The following is a 15,102-nucleotide window of genomic DNA, read 5'->3' as shown; positions in this document are numbered from 1 at the left end:
GCATCTGCAGTTCCTACTATCTCTGATTCAATCAGATCCTATTTCGGAAGTATGGGGATTAACTGCTGACACAAGGGCCTCAACTAGCCTAACCATTGCAAGACTTGAACTAGAGATCTAATGTTGATTATAAGTTAACAGGAAAGGAGACGGTCCAACATTACATTGCACAGCTCAATTTATCTCAGCGTCTTTAAACGCTGTTGATAGAAAACAGCCTTAAATGAGAATTTGGTTGCTCGATAGATTTTACGTCAATAGCCCGAATATATTTTTCGCCACATCACGACTTTCTAGGTTGTGTGTATAATGGGAACAAACTGGCAATTTTATTATTTGTTTCCCCCTAATGTTATAAAGTCAGAAGTCACAAGGCACCAGGTTATAGTCCAACAGGTTTATCTGAAATCATAAGCTTCCAGAGCACTGCTCCTTCGTCAGGTGAAGATTGGTCGAAGAGGTAGGTTTTAAGAAAAGAATTATGACAAGATAGATGGGCAGAGATGTGTATGGAGGGTATTCCAGAGCTGAGGCTCGGGCTACTAAAGATCCGGCCACAAACACCAGAGTAATTAAAATCAGGAATGCTCGAGAGGCCAGAATTATAGAAGTGCAGATTCCAGAGAATTATTGGGTTGGAAGAGATTTACATAGCTGCAAGTGGAGGTGACATGGATTTCAAATCAAGACTTCACTTGACAAAGGAGCAGCGCTCCCAAAGCTTGTGATTTCAAATAAACCCATTGTACTATAACCTGGTGTCATGTGACTTCTGACTGTCCACTCCAGTCCAACACCGGCACCTCCATATCATACCTAATATTGTAAAGCTAGATGAAGTTTTTAAAAAAAAAACCTGCAGCTCCTAATCACTGTTGCAAAACGTTCAAAATGCAGTTGAGTAGCTTACTTAAATGTACATCCTGTATTTAACTACAATGGTAACTTAAATTTATATGGTGCCTTTAAACTTCCAAACTGCTTTACAGGACCATTACAAATCAAAATAAGACAAGAGGCTCACGTAGTAAATATTAAGTCAAAAATCAAGAGCTTGGTCAAAGAAGTAGGTTTTAAGAAAAGAATTACAAGATAGAGGGGCAAAGGTGTGTATGGAGGGTATTTCAGAGCTTGAGGCTCAGGCCACTAAAGATCCAGCCACCAATGCTGGAGTAATTAAAATCAGGAATGCTCGAGAGGCCAGAATTAGAGAAGCACAGATTGCAGAGGATTATGGGGTTACAGCAGATTTACAGAGTTGCAAGGGGAGGTGACATGGATGAATTTTAAAATCAAGAATGAGCATTTTGAAATCAAAACTTGCTCGACTCGGGGCAAATGCAGATGACTGTGCAGAGGAGATAGATGAAAAGATCATAATATGAGTAGGTATAGAAGCAGCAGAGGTTTGGATTATCTTAGAGGGCAAAATGTGGGATACTAACCAGGAGCACTTTGGAATTGTTAAATCTAGGAGGTAACAAACATATGAACAAACTAAACCATAAAGACCAGGAAAGTCACAAGCAAGAGTTAGGAGAGATCAGCTGCTGTGGCATAATGATCATGGCAGATAACTTGCATGCTAAGATAGCGGGAAGGCAATCCTATTTGGTTGGTAGTACGAGCACTGGTGAGGCCAATTCTTGACCTGCAAGCTCTTGAGCTATTGTGGAATGGGAAACCATAATTTGAAGGGACTCTAGTAAAAGCAGGCCCCTTCCACTGTCAACTGTGATCTGTTATAAGATCAATGCAAATAGACTCAATACATAAGCTGAGGGGAACATCAGTCTAGTTTCTTGCTTTTCATCCTTGGTCAGTGACCACCGTAGCAAAAGGCACTGAATATCGACAGTCAAAATGTCAAACAAGCACAACTGTGATGCCCAACTCCCTTATATCTGTCAAATGTTCAACTCTTGGCTGTGGCAAAACAATGTTCATTTGGGCAAGGCATCATAGAACAGTTGCAACTTGAAGAACTGGAGACTTTTTCTTTCAAACAAAAAAAAAAATAGCCTACCTCTCCTCAATCCTATTCTTGTCCATCAGTGGTTGTTTGATCCACTGATTGACAAGGCGCTGTCCCTGAGGGGTCTTACATTTGTTCAGTAAACCGGCCAATGACTGTGTGTTACTGGGATCTTCTGATGCACCCTAAAACAAAAACAGTATCTTAAGTGATATCCACCATACACTCATTTTTTTTTGGTGTATCAGTTACTCACCATACTATTCCATTCATTACAACTAAAGGATATTCCTTCAATGCAGAGCTGTTGAATATCTTGGATCAGTCTAGTGATAAACAACTGCGATAAAATTCTTTACAGATTATGAGAAGTCAGAAATGAATGAAATACATTACAATCACCAAATCATTTGGTTCTGGTCCATCTTTTAATGGATAACTCCAAACTGTTGATAAATGGTTCCAGAATTTATAGAGGTCATAGACAGCCTGTGTGTCACAAACATTATGGCTCATTTCTTAACATTAACATTGAGAAGCAAATTGCATTAAAATTTCAGTTTTGTCAATATCGAACTGTAAGTCTTTTTGCTTCTCACTGATCTTGCATCACTGATGAATCTTCTAAGGTCCAACATTTCATAAATTAGCCCCATGAATTAATCAGCTACAGGAAAACATGCCCAAAGTGGGAGGCTATATTTTATGGATATTAATGGCAACACAATAACCATCATTTTTTTAACTTTTTCAGTGTCACAGTGAAAAAACATTTGGTATTGACTTATGACCCAAGATAGAACAAAGTTAAAGCAAAACTAGAAAGTTCAACCTCAATTTGAAGTCCAACATTTGTTGTATCATAGCCAAACCAGAAGATGGAATACCTACCAATAATAGGATATTCTAGCTATGAGCGAAATAAAAGAAATCTGACAGCCGTTATAAATTCTTTTAAGAATAGAGTTCAGTGTGCTTTTCCCTATTTCCTCCCAGATAATTGATATTAAGCAAACATCATCTTTGAGAGGGGTTGGATTAAGTAAAGGATTGGGAGAAAAAGGAAGTTATTTGATTATGATGTATGGCAAATGTCACATGCTTGGGTGGAACAGGTGATCTTGGGTTTATGCTTTTCCATGACTGAGGATTTACTTCATATGACAGTCTGTTGTGGGCAAATTAACAACAGTTAGTCATTCTTAGCAACATTTTTAGCAATAAAATTTCAACAGATCATACAAAGATGATTGGCTGAATTATGTGTGTGTGTCTGTGTCTGTACACACTTAGGGCTGGGGGGTGGGTGGGGGAGGGCCGCTGTTTCACTGCCAACTTGTTATGAAAGGGTGACCTAGCAGCCAAAATATCCTCCCTTATCAGGATGCATTGGGGACTATGGTAAATAATAGAGGGTTACAACAGAAAAAGAATCCAGCTTTGCATGTACGATTCCCAAATATTCTGTACTACTCTCAGCTGTACCACAGGGTTTGGATAAGCAGTGATTACCCAATAGATGGGAGGGGGAGGGGAGAACAAAGAACAAAGAAAATTACAGCACAGAAACAAGCCCTCCAAGCCTGCGCCGATGCAGATCCTCTATCTAAACCTGTCGCCTATTTTCCAAGGATCTGTATCCCTCTGCTCCCTGCCCATTCATGTATCTGTCTAGATACATCTTAAATGACGCTATCGTGCCCACCTCTATCACCTCTGCTGGCTGCCCACCTCTATCACCTCCGCTGGCAATGCGTTCCAAGCACCCATCACACTGTGTAAAGAGCTTTCCATGCATATCTCCCTTAAACTTGTTCCCTCTCACCTTGAAATCGTGACCCCTAGTAATTGAGTCCCCCATTCTGGGAAAAAGCTTCTTGCTATCCACCCTGTCTATATCTCTCATGATTTTGTAGACCTCAATCAGGTCCCCCCTCAACCTCCGTCTTTCTAATATAAATAATCCTAATCTACTCAACTTCTGTTCATAGCTAGCGCCCTCCATGACAGGCAACATCCTGGTGAACCTCCTCTGCACCCTCTCCAAAGCATCCACATCCTTCTGGTAACATGGCGACCAGAACTGTACGCAGTATTCCAAATGTGATTGAACCAAAGTCCTATACAACTGTAACATGACCTGCCAACTCTTGTACTCAATACCCCGTCCGATGAATGAAAGCATGCCGTATGCCTTCTTGACCACTCTATCGACCTGCGTTGCCACCCTCAGGGTACAATGGATCTGAACACCCAGATCTCTCTGTGCATCAATTTTCCCCAGTGCTTTTCCATTTACCGTATATAAGGCGGATGAACTTAGAACTACGATGTTGTGGCCATTACAGAAACTTGGGTAACTCAGGGACAGGAATAGTTGTTGAAAGTTCCCAGACTTAGATGCTTTAAAAGAAATAGGGATGGTGGTAAAAGAGGCGGGCGAGTGGCATTGCTAGTCAGGGCTAGTATAGCAGCTACTGAAAGGCAGATCGAGAATGATATGTCTACAGAGTCAGTTTGGGTTAGGGTCAGGAACAAGAAAGGAGCAGTCACTTTGTTGGTTTTTTTTTTTTTTTTTACAGACCCCCTAATAGTTGCAGAGAAGTGAAGGAGCGGATTGGGAGGCAGATACTGGAAAGGTGCAGAAGTCACAGGGCTGTAGTCATGGGTGACTTCAACTTTCCAAATATTGATTGGAAACTTTTTAGTTGTAATAGTTTAGAAGAAGGAAGAAACCAAAACAAAAAATTTTGGTGCTGTTTTTAGGCATAATGTAAACTTTGATGATTTAAATGTCCTCAAATTAGAATACATACTCCACAGAATCCCTAGAGTGGAAGCAGGCCATTCAGCCTATCGCGTCTACACCAACCCTCCAAACAGCATCCCATCCAGACCACCCACACCACCCTATCCCTGCAAACCTGCATTTCCCATGACTAACCCACACATCCCTAGACACTATGGGACAATTTAGCACGGACAATCCACATAACCTGTACATCGTCCAACTGTAGGAGAAAACTGGAACACCTGAAGTAAACCCACCCAGATATGGATAGAATGTGCAAACTCCACACAGACAGTTGCCCAAGGCTGGAATCGAACTAGGGTCCCTGGCACTGAGGCAGCAGTGCTAACTACTGAACCACCATGCCGCCCCCACTCATCCACAGGAAATGTACTGAGGGAGACAGAAAAAGAATATATCTCGGGGAATGAACAAGGAACTGTTCTAACACTCTCATAGAACAATGTATACCAGCTTTGCTTCAGTCTGCAGCAATATGTCGGAGCACAGTAATTTAATATGCAACGTTGGTGTATATATTTACCTTGATATGAATCATGTGCCAATAACAGTCCTTCTTGCCTAATTAATGGTTAGTGTAAATGCACTCACAAAGCTCTACAAAGAACCTAATGTACAATGATCTAGTACATTATACTGATGATTGTTTCTGTAATATTTATTATCTGGCTACGCAAATCTGGCATTATCTAGCCTGAATAACTTCTAACACTTTGTGATGAATTAATGCACAATAATTTGCACACTTACCCCAGTCCAAAAGCTCTTTTTTTAAAACTAATATAACACAACATGGTCTGAATTAGAGCACTTAAAACTATGTGACATGCCCTTAGCAATTATGGGTTAACGGGCTGGAACGTCATCTTCTCCCTCTGAATGAAAACATTTGTCCTCAGACTGACAGGTACAGAGTTATACCCAGCCCACTCACCTGAAAAAGATTGAGTGCACTGACTGCTGCATTATCCAGCCTCATATACTGGCTCAGGTCAAATGTAATCAAGTCATACTGGCCAAAGTTAGTTTTATCAGACAAAAGCTCCAAATATTTGATGACAGCAGAAACAGAAGACATGGCGACCTTTTGAAATTCAAAGAAAATTTACATTAGCAATATCAACTGTATACAACATAGGTTCTTACAGGAATCTAGCATTTGCAACTGAGCCATTAGTACCTAGACTGCAACTGATGCATGCTTTGATTTTTGTGTGACCGATTCATTTAAGTGCGTGATTATGCAGCTTAGAGGGAACATCAAAAGCAGCCTACTTTGCCATCTTACTATAAATTGCATGCAGAAAGTAAGACTAAGCCAATGCCAATCAACTGTTTTTTTCCTTGGCTAGTCAGGAGATCTGAAAGAGTGTAATGACATAAAACAATCTCCAACCTACACAGTTCAAAACTTCTGTTTACTTGAGACAGAGTTCTCTCGCCATTAAGAGATATGCTATCAGTGATACTTGGCAGAACCCAGCATCAAGGAGTCCCAAATAATTAGTTTCATCAGCTAGAACACCTCATTTAACAACAGCAAATTCAGCATCAGCCCTATGGCTATCTTGCAGTGGATATTTTGAATAGGGTGGGAAAAATTCCAAGCTCCAGTTGTAGGCTCTAGCTGCTCCACAATTTGTCAAGCCCCAAGATACAGTTAATACATTTTAGATATGTTAGGTGATAGATTACCAAAATGTGGTCCAGATGATTAATTTGGTTCCACATAATTCAAACATGATTTAATTCAAATTCTATCTGATCCAGTTAAGATATTTAACCAGTGACGCAACAAGCCACCTCAACTTTGCTTTAAACTTTTAAAGGAAGGAGGCCAAATTGCAGAATGACACGCCAGACCACGTACCATTTCCAGTTCATAAAGGAACAGGAAACTGGATTACAGAAAATAAAATGCAGAATATTTCTAAGTTTACAAAATTGAATAAATATTTTGTAGACATCACACCCCAATGCATAAACCGTCAGGGAAAGATTGATTTTAGCATGAATGTATTACCAGCACGAGCAGTATAGGATGGTGGGAAGTGGATTCACATGCATGACCTATAAGGAGCTACTCTTATTCAAGTTAATATGGACGGACTAATGAATTGAATTCGCATCCAGAAAGGCTGGGAAAGTCAACATTTCACTTAACACACTTCATGCTGCCCTTTTTAGGACAGTAGCTGCAGAGGCTTGGAAACAGATAGCCACAGACGTTGCAAAAATGAACAGAGAAATTAATAAGGGTTTTATTTCCTAGTTATTTGAAAATTATCCATTTTCTGACATTAACTTATTACAATTAGCACCAAAATTTATTAAAAGCAGAATACTGCAGATGCTGGAAATCAAATATAAACAGAAAACACTGAACGTGCTCAGCAAGCTATGGTAGCACTGAGTCAGAAACAGTTAACTGTTCTTGCCATCAATAGTTCCATAAACAGGATCCTTGAAGTATGAAAATTTTACGAGTACAAACAAAAAGGTTCTGTCTAAATACAAGGCAAAGTTTGCAGTACATACAGCATAACAAAACAGAAAATGCTAGGAATATTCTGGTCTGGTATATTGAAAAATAACATTTAAGTCTTGTTTTTTATTTCAGATTTTCAGCATCCCCAATATTTTACTTATAAAATAACAAAATATGTGTTTTTTTAAAATAGAAAAATGATAGCTGCTTCACTCACCTGTTTTTCCATCTCTGGCAAAGCAGCACTTGACACTTGTTCTCCTTTCTTTCCTTTCAGCAGGCGGTTTAAATCCTGTACAATGTCCTTATTTGTAAACTCACTTTTCTTTCTATCCGTTATCAAGATGCCTCCTCGTTGTACAATCTGTAATATACATCAATAAAAGCACAACTGCAGTCTTCAGTTAAAGCTAACAGAATGCTTATCAAGTGCGCTGTATGGTTATTGCAGAAGCATTTCAAGCACCATCCATCACACTCCCATGCACAGCTGTTTAAGTACAAAAAGTAACTCAAACATATTTTGGTAGCATTCTCTCTTCTCCAACCGAAAGGTTGTGGGGTCAAGTCTTACATTAGGCCTGGAGCATAATAAAAAGGCTGACAATCAAGTGTATTACCGAGGGAATGCTGCACTACTGCAGCACTGTTGCTCAGATGAGATGTTAAGACAAGGCTCTTTCTGCCCTCTCAAGTGGACTTAAATGATTCCAAGGCACTATTATAAAGAGCAGTGAAGTTATCAGTAGTGTTCTAGCCATCATATTTGTTATGTTGATTAAGTATAACAGATTTTCTAGCTGTTATCACAATGTTGATTGTGGGACCTTGCTGCCACATCACCTACGTTATAAGTGACTATACTTAAAAGTACGTCGCCGGCTGTAAAGCACATTGGATGTTTTACCATATTGAAAGGCATTATGTAATTGCTTAATAAATGATTTTCCCCTCACTAGACAGCAACACTTTCCTCAAGCACACCAACCCACAAAATCAACGTTCCTGCTCTTTTGACCCGACACAATTTGAACTTCTGCACACTAGAAAAAGCATGTTGAAGGTGGGCTCTTTGCAAAAATTTCAGGGGCAAACATATCTCTGCTTGGTTGACTCATTCTGCTGTCACTCATCAGGTAACAACGCTTTCTCTCCTTCTCAACCGAGGATGACTTGCTTCTACTGTTAGCAATGGTCTCGGAAGCCATTGGACAAGGTCAACGCGTGATCTGCAAACTCTGCCTCATGTACAGCAGTTGGTGTTTGACAAGTTTGATAGATTAATTATTTGGTGGTATGTCTGCTCCTGTCAATGCCTTGACCTTCCCATGTCTTCCCAAATGATTCTTCTGAACTTTTGCTCAAAAGGTTAAGATCTCCCAAGAGTTTACAGGAATGTTTCATCTCTTCAAGGATGCTTTCAGAACATCCCTAAAACCCATTAGCTATCCTCCCAACAGTTTCTTGTCAAAATGGACTTCAGAGGAAAGCAGTTGCTTTGGGTATTAGGGTTAAGAACATTAACCCTGCAGAGATGGCTTGATGGGGACATTGCTGTTGGACTGCCTTCCTTGCCATCAGATTTATAGGATCCTGCAAAGGAATTGTTGTGGCATTTCTCTGCCGCTTTGAAGTACCTGTAGTAGGTTGACCAAGTCTCCAAAACACAAAGGCACAGGGACCATTGCTGCTGGTAAACCATGAGTTTAGGTTTGAGATCCTGGTTCATTATTCCTCAGTCAGCCAAAGGCTAAGCTGGCACATTGGAGGTGAAGAATTTTGTTGGTTGTGTCTGTCTTTGCTGAGAATCATCTACATTTTCTGGAGTCTCACCAGTGACCTTTATTGATGGCAAGAGATATTTCAGTGTGGGAACTTGTTGGAAGTGCATCTTAGTTTTCTGGGTTTAGGAGATGAGATGTCCATCCGACTTCAGGAAGAAGCTCCATCTTAGACAGCTGCCAATCAAAGGTCACGGTCTTTGGACAACATTGAGATTGATAGGCATTGCCTGTATTGCAAAAGGCCCAGAAGGAATCAGAACCATGGATGGCTCCAAACTTAGGAAAGGCCAGATTTTGTTGGGAATAGGTCATCCATCAAAGGGCAGGTCGTCATAACGGACAGGGCAGAATGATGGTGAAAGTGGAGACAAGGATGCAAAATTGACAGGGGAGCTTGGGAAGGACGTACCTCCCACTCACCCTGCAAGTTGGGGACAGGCTTCTTGCTCTCAGTTCAATTGAATGTACCAGGGGAATGAGGTAAACTTACCAATAATGGCCAACTTAAGGATCTCAGTTGCACCATAGGTGGATGGCCTACCAGCAATGGCAAAGACTTCACAGTCTCCTGTTTGCCCATCTGCAAGTGGCTGGCAAATTCAGCCAAAGATATTCCTACCAAGTATGGAAAGTGTAGTTTCTTTAGGGTGTAGGAACAAAAAGAAATATCACAAAACCTAGTGAATGACTGAAAACATGCACGAGCTGTATAAATCTTCTAAAAATAAAAAAAGGATTGTAAAGGAGGAAACCACAGCGGGGAAATGGCCTGGTGGCATTATTACTAGGCTATTAACCCAGAAACTCAGTTAATTTTTTAGGGACCCAAGTCCAAATCCTGCCAGGGCAGGTGGCAGAATTTGTATTCAATTTAAAAAAAAAACAAATCTGGAATTAAGAATCTTCTGATCACCATGAAACTATTGCCGATTGTCAGAAAAACCCATCCAGCTCGCTAATGTTCTTCAGGCAGGAAATATGCCATCCTCTCTTGGTCTGGCCTACATGTAACCCCAGACCCACAGACTCTCAACTGTGCTCTGAAATGGCTTAGTAAGCCACTCAGTTCAAAGGCAGCTAGGGATGGGTAATAAATGCTGGCCAGCCAGAGACGGCCACATCCCACAAGTGAATAAGAAAGAAAGAGCTCAGCCAGAATACTTAATTATAGCTTGGTGCTGATGAGGACTGGATGCACTCATGCAGGTGTTGGAAGAACTCAACCATGATTTAACACCTATCCCAAGAATAAAGTGAAGCCTGAAAGGATGTTAAGGACCAGAGAACACACAATTGTTAATCCTTAACTTGCAGCATTCTAACCAAAGATCCTTTGGTTAAAGATAACAGCATGGAATTGGAACGAGAACGAGAATTCCTGGGAAGAAATTTCAGTTGCTAGTCTCTCTCAATTAATAACTCATTGAAATGAAACCAGAGTTAAATACTTTTCAGTTAAAGGCCTTTGCCAGTCACTTTGCACTTTTAAAATCAATTGTACATATCACTGGTTAAAATGTAGGACACTGTTTGTACAATTTGTAACATCAGAACTCTGCTGAAACTCACATTAATACTGAAGAAAGATAGCCCCCTCACAACAAACACTGATTGATCAAAAAAGGTAGTAAACCTTGAATTTTACTTCAGTGCAAGAAATATCTTGCAGGCTCAAACTTTTCTAATTCAGTAGGCAAGATGGGCAAATTGAACAAAAGAAAACAAAAGAAACATATTTTCATTTGAAAATACAGAGCGTAAAATATTTATTTTAAGGAAAATACATCCAGTCTCAAATGGTACTTCAATGATTTAGAACTTGGCAATGAAGGCGAGCACCTAAATTCAGCTGCAGAGTTTTGAAGGGCAATCTAGCCTGGTCCTGTTTTTATGTTCCTGACCCTTATGTGCGATGCATTTGATGATGTAATCTGTAAAAGGTAATGTAAATGGGGTGTAGGTTAGGAAGAACAAAAATTTGCCAGTTGTCCTCTACTGGAACGTGTCTGTATGCTGGCATTAAGATTAGGACACATTCTTGGAAAGTACTCAATCTACATCAGTTTACTCTGGAAGATAAAGCATCTCAAAGGTTTGAGCAATAGTTGAAGCTATGCAGCAACATAAGTAGCAATGCCCACTAACAGGAAGCTACCGTCAAGCCAAAATGATGTTATGTCTATCACATAAACCGGTAATGTGGTATATGAATTTCAGCGCTTGTATGATGCGAGGTATGTAATTCATACGTCCCAATGACTGGTGGAGTCTATCAAACAACACGTCCCTGCAGCTGGTCATAATGGGCAAGGTGTGATCATATCCAACTGACATGTGCTTGCAAAACCCAAACAGTACCAACAGTAGATGTAATTCCATAATTGGACAACATTTGCTACATAATTCTAAGTGTACAAAGAAGTTTGTTGAAAACTAAACGAAGATAGCTTGGCTCAATGTGACGTACCTGCACATTATGAAAGCTACATAAACAAACAAGGCCCTGCTCTTTGCAGACAGAAAGAACATGAACACACGGTACCTGTTTCAACTCAACAAAATAGATGACTAAGGGCACACTTAAGAAGAAAAAGATTAGATTGATTTTGCCACACCAGACCCAAACTAGCCTACAAGCACTCAGTGCTCCAAATTCACTTGGATAAATAAATAAAACCACAACGTTCTTAAAGCCATACACAATCATGAGTGACTTCAGAAGAATGGGGTAAAGGAAGAGTAGAAGAGATACAGGGAGTGTAATATGGCAGGTTAAACAATTATCAAGGTGTTCAATGAGGTTCCAGATGCTCTTAACACACTGAAGATTAAAAAAAGAACAGGACATTCTGCTCATTTTACAGCAACAAACTGAAAAAAGGTCAGTCAACTTGAATTATATTAGCTAGCAATTTGTGTTTTCTATTAAAGTTACACATAAGACTAATTGATGACGACAGTTTACAACTGAATAATGTAAGCAGTTATTATGGGAATTTACAATATAAACACCCATCACACTGACAATGCAGGCCTCCCACCACAGGTGGTGCAATGGCAGCTCTTTTCTGTTCCTTGGCCTCCTCAACAAACAACACCCATCTCTGTCCCAATCTTGTCCTAGTCCAGATTTCTCAGGCTCTGGGCCATATCCACTTGAGACCCTGTCCTGTCTGGGTCCACATCATTTCATGTCTGCTTTTTTAAGCCTAATGCTAGAGCTAGCCATCCTTCTCTCCCCAGTCAAATTGCAATCCACTGTTTGAGCACTGCAGTGAACTCTACTCTTAATATGTTGTTTGTGACAAGTCCTTAATCCTTCATCAAATCCCCAGAAAATTCACCAATTGAGGCAATATGGAGCCTCAATCTCAATACAGCAATGCTATAAATATCAGCATTGCACATCCGAATAGGAACTAACTTCACATTATGCCTAGACACAGTCATTGAACATTAAATACAAAACCAGAAATGTACCTGTCGAAGTTTAGTGCCATCTCCTGCAGTCTCGCCACCTGATAAAACACATTCCTTTGGCCCAATCTGCACCAGGAGAGCCTCTAGATTGGAAAACTGATCATTGTCCGGGAACTCGCACACACCAAGCTTCCGCAGCGTGGAGTCAACGTAGCCAACACCAACTAACCTCTGCCCATCTGCCGTGCCCAGTTTAACACCCACCACTGCAGCTGCAGCAGACATATCACTGTTACCAAAAAGAATCTCTTCAAACTGAGTGAGGTTACCAGGAGAAGCCTGTACAGAGGGAAAAATAAAGAGAGAAATTAGATTTCCACTAGGTAATAATTCTAGAGATTTTCAAAATACTAACATATCTCAAGACCTTCCCCACATGTTGATTGTGAGGCAACAGTAGATTCACAACCATTGAATATATTTGTGCATCACATTTCTGCTACAACAGTATGTTGTAAAGAGAATGAACATCTCTCTCGACAAATTGCTTACCTCAAAATTTACCTAAACATATTCTCAGTTCTTTTTCTAATGCCTAGAGTGTCTCTCCCTTGACAATGTGGTGTTGTTTAAAAGTTTTTTTTAAAACCCTCTTCACTGTTGCCCTATTACATGCATAGCATTGAAAATTAAGGAAGCCATTAACCATCTCAAATGTTCCAAAATGATTACAGTTTCTGCCAGGCAGCTCTATAAGCATGGTTTAGAACACAGCCATTTAATGTATTTCAAGAATCCCAATTCTAAGCATTGCAGCGAACAGTTGGTATCATGCAAGCTCCTCGAACTCCTTTCACATTATAGGCATGTAAAAAGAAAAAGCCAGACATCTGGAAGGCAATTCCTCTTTTTCACACCCTCCATTAAAAAATGCATAAAAATGCTAAAACTAAACTGGAAGTTATTCAACAAATTTACAGTTTACCAACGCTTACCTTGCAGGCCAAATACCAATCATTCTCCTTTGAGGACTTACTCACAGCTTTGTTCCTATAAACCTCCACACGATACTGTCGGACGAGCAGAAGATCCCTGACCACAGATTCAAAGTTCATTTTACTCAACACAACACTTTCAATCTTATTGTTTCCTAGAAAAAGAGGGATAATGATTACTATTACAATTTTTCTTCTCATTTTCACCTCCTGGTTTTGACTGAATGTATTCCACAGCCACAGCAGACATCCAATCATCCATTCAAGTGGTTATTCTTCAATGCAAGCTTAGACAATGTGAGCACATATGCCACAACAGAAGGAATCTCAGCATGTGTCCTCAGCTGCCACAATCCAGCTCATTTAAACTTCACATAGAGCTAGTGGACCAGACAAAGTACAATTAATTAGGTATTACTATCTATGCTTTTCTTTCATTCCTTACTACATTAAGGCAATTAAGTAACCCTAACTGAAATATATTTAACAAAGACCAGGAATTAAATTAACCGGACACCCACATGCACGCAAGTTTCAATTTTCCACCAGCATTCTTACAAATTATAAACATACACCCTAAGCATTACCATTGCCTCCTTTAAAATCATTCCCCATGATGCTTTACGAGTTAGTGCTCCCACATGAATAGGAGGACGTTTTTCCATTACCTTCAATCTAAGCAGAGATGTGAGGAGAATTGGCTGTATCCCACTGCCCAAACGAGTGGGTGAATTACTAAAACAACATTTAACAGAATTTACATATTCACTTGGGTTGCCATGAGCCTCCATGTTAACACATTCAATGTAGTGACCGAGGACGCCACATGACTTAATTACAAAAACGTAGGGCGATTTACGGGACTTGCGTCTTTCCAAATGTAGCAATAAAAAAAGCAGTACGGATTGACAGGAGCACAGAGTGGCTAAGCGTCGCATAAAGAACCGAGACAGCGATTTATCCCAATGATGAATGAAGAGAATCCGATAAGATGAGCTGCCCCATATACAGTCGGACCGGCCTGTGGTTCTATGCCCCTGTAAGCCGAGCACCCACCCGATCCCAGGGTCTTGATCACTCCGTTGGTCTTGAACACCTCCCTGGCGGCGAACAATGCGTCCTTCCCGTGCACTGTGTAGTAGTCATTACGGTCAAAGACACGAAAAGTAGTGTCCGGTTTCTCGGGCATAGACTTGTAGAAGGCAACGAAGGCACTACCATCTTGCCCGCTGTCCGCTCCGGATAACCGGTCCCGGGGTTGCACCGCCATCTCGCCGAGCTCCGCAGTCACAGGTCAAACACCACAGCGCGAGACAAAAACGGCCTTTCCTCCGGCACAACGCGGACCGCGCGGTACAACCAGGAGGGGGCGGGGCGACGGTTCGGCCGCGCGGGACTAGGAGGGGGCGGGGTCACAGATACAGCGGAGGCCGCGCGGGACAACTTGGAGGGGATGGGGTCACAGATACAGCGGAGACCGCGCGGGACAACTAGGAGGGGGCGGGGTCACAGATACAGCGGAGGCCGCGCGGGACAACTTGGAGGGGATGGGGTCACAGATACAGCGGAGACCGCGCGGGACAACTAGGAGGGGGCGGGGTCACAGATACAGCGGAGGCCGCGCGGGA

The 15,102-nt window shown here is 41.1% G+C and overlaps 1 protein-coding gene across 1 annotated transcript in view; it reads right to left on the bottom strand.

Moving 5' to 3' along the window:
• Positions 1 to 15,059, bottom strand: part of msh2 (mutS homolog 2 (E. coli)) — a 146,755-nt gene extending 131,696 nt beyond the window's left edge. Inside the window, exons 1-6 of the mRNA XM_048601136.1 lie at positions 14,531 to 15,059; positions 13,475 to 13,629; positions 12,540 to 12,818; positions 7,493 to 7,639; positions 5,722 to 5,871; positions 2,027 to 2,160 (exon numbers count right to left, since the gene is read on the bottom strand). Coding sequence (XP_048457093.1) covers positions 2,027 to 2,160; positions 5,722 to 5,871; positions 7,493 to 7,639; positions 12,540 to 12,818; positions 13,475 to 13,629; positions 14,531 to 14,744 — 1,079 coding nt within the window. The 5' untranslated portion in view covers positions 14,745 to 15,059. The remainder of the gene's footprint in view (positions 1 to 2,026; positions 2,161 to 5,721; positions 5,872 to 7,492; positions 7,640 to 12,539; positions 12,819 to 13,474; positions 13,630 to 14,530) is intronic.
• Positions 15,060 to 15,102: the final 43 nt, after the last annotated feature.

The sequence above is a fragment of the Rhincodon typus genome, chromosome 9 (assembly GCF_021869965.1).
Source record: "Rhincodon typus isolate 14 chromosome 9, sRhiTyp1.1, whole genome shotgun sequence".
NCBI lineage: Eukaryota > Metazoa > Chordata > Chondrichthyes > Orectolobiformes > Rhincodontidae > Rhincodon > Rhincodon typus.
Note: the sequence above shows the minus strand (reverse complement) of the source record. Positions and strands in the feature narration are given on the sequence as shown.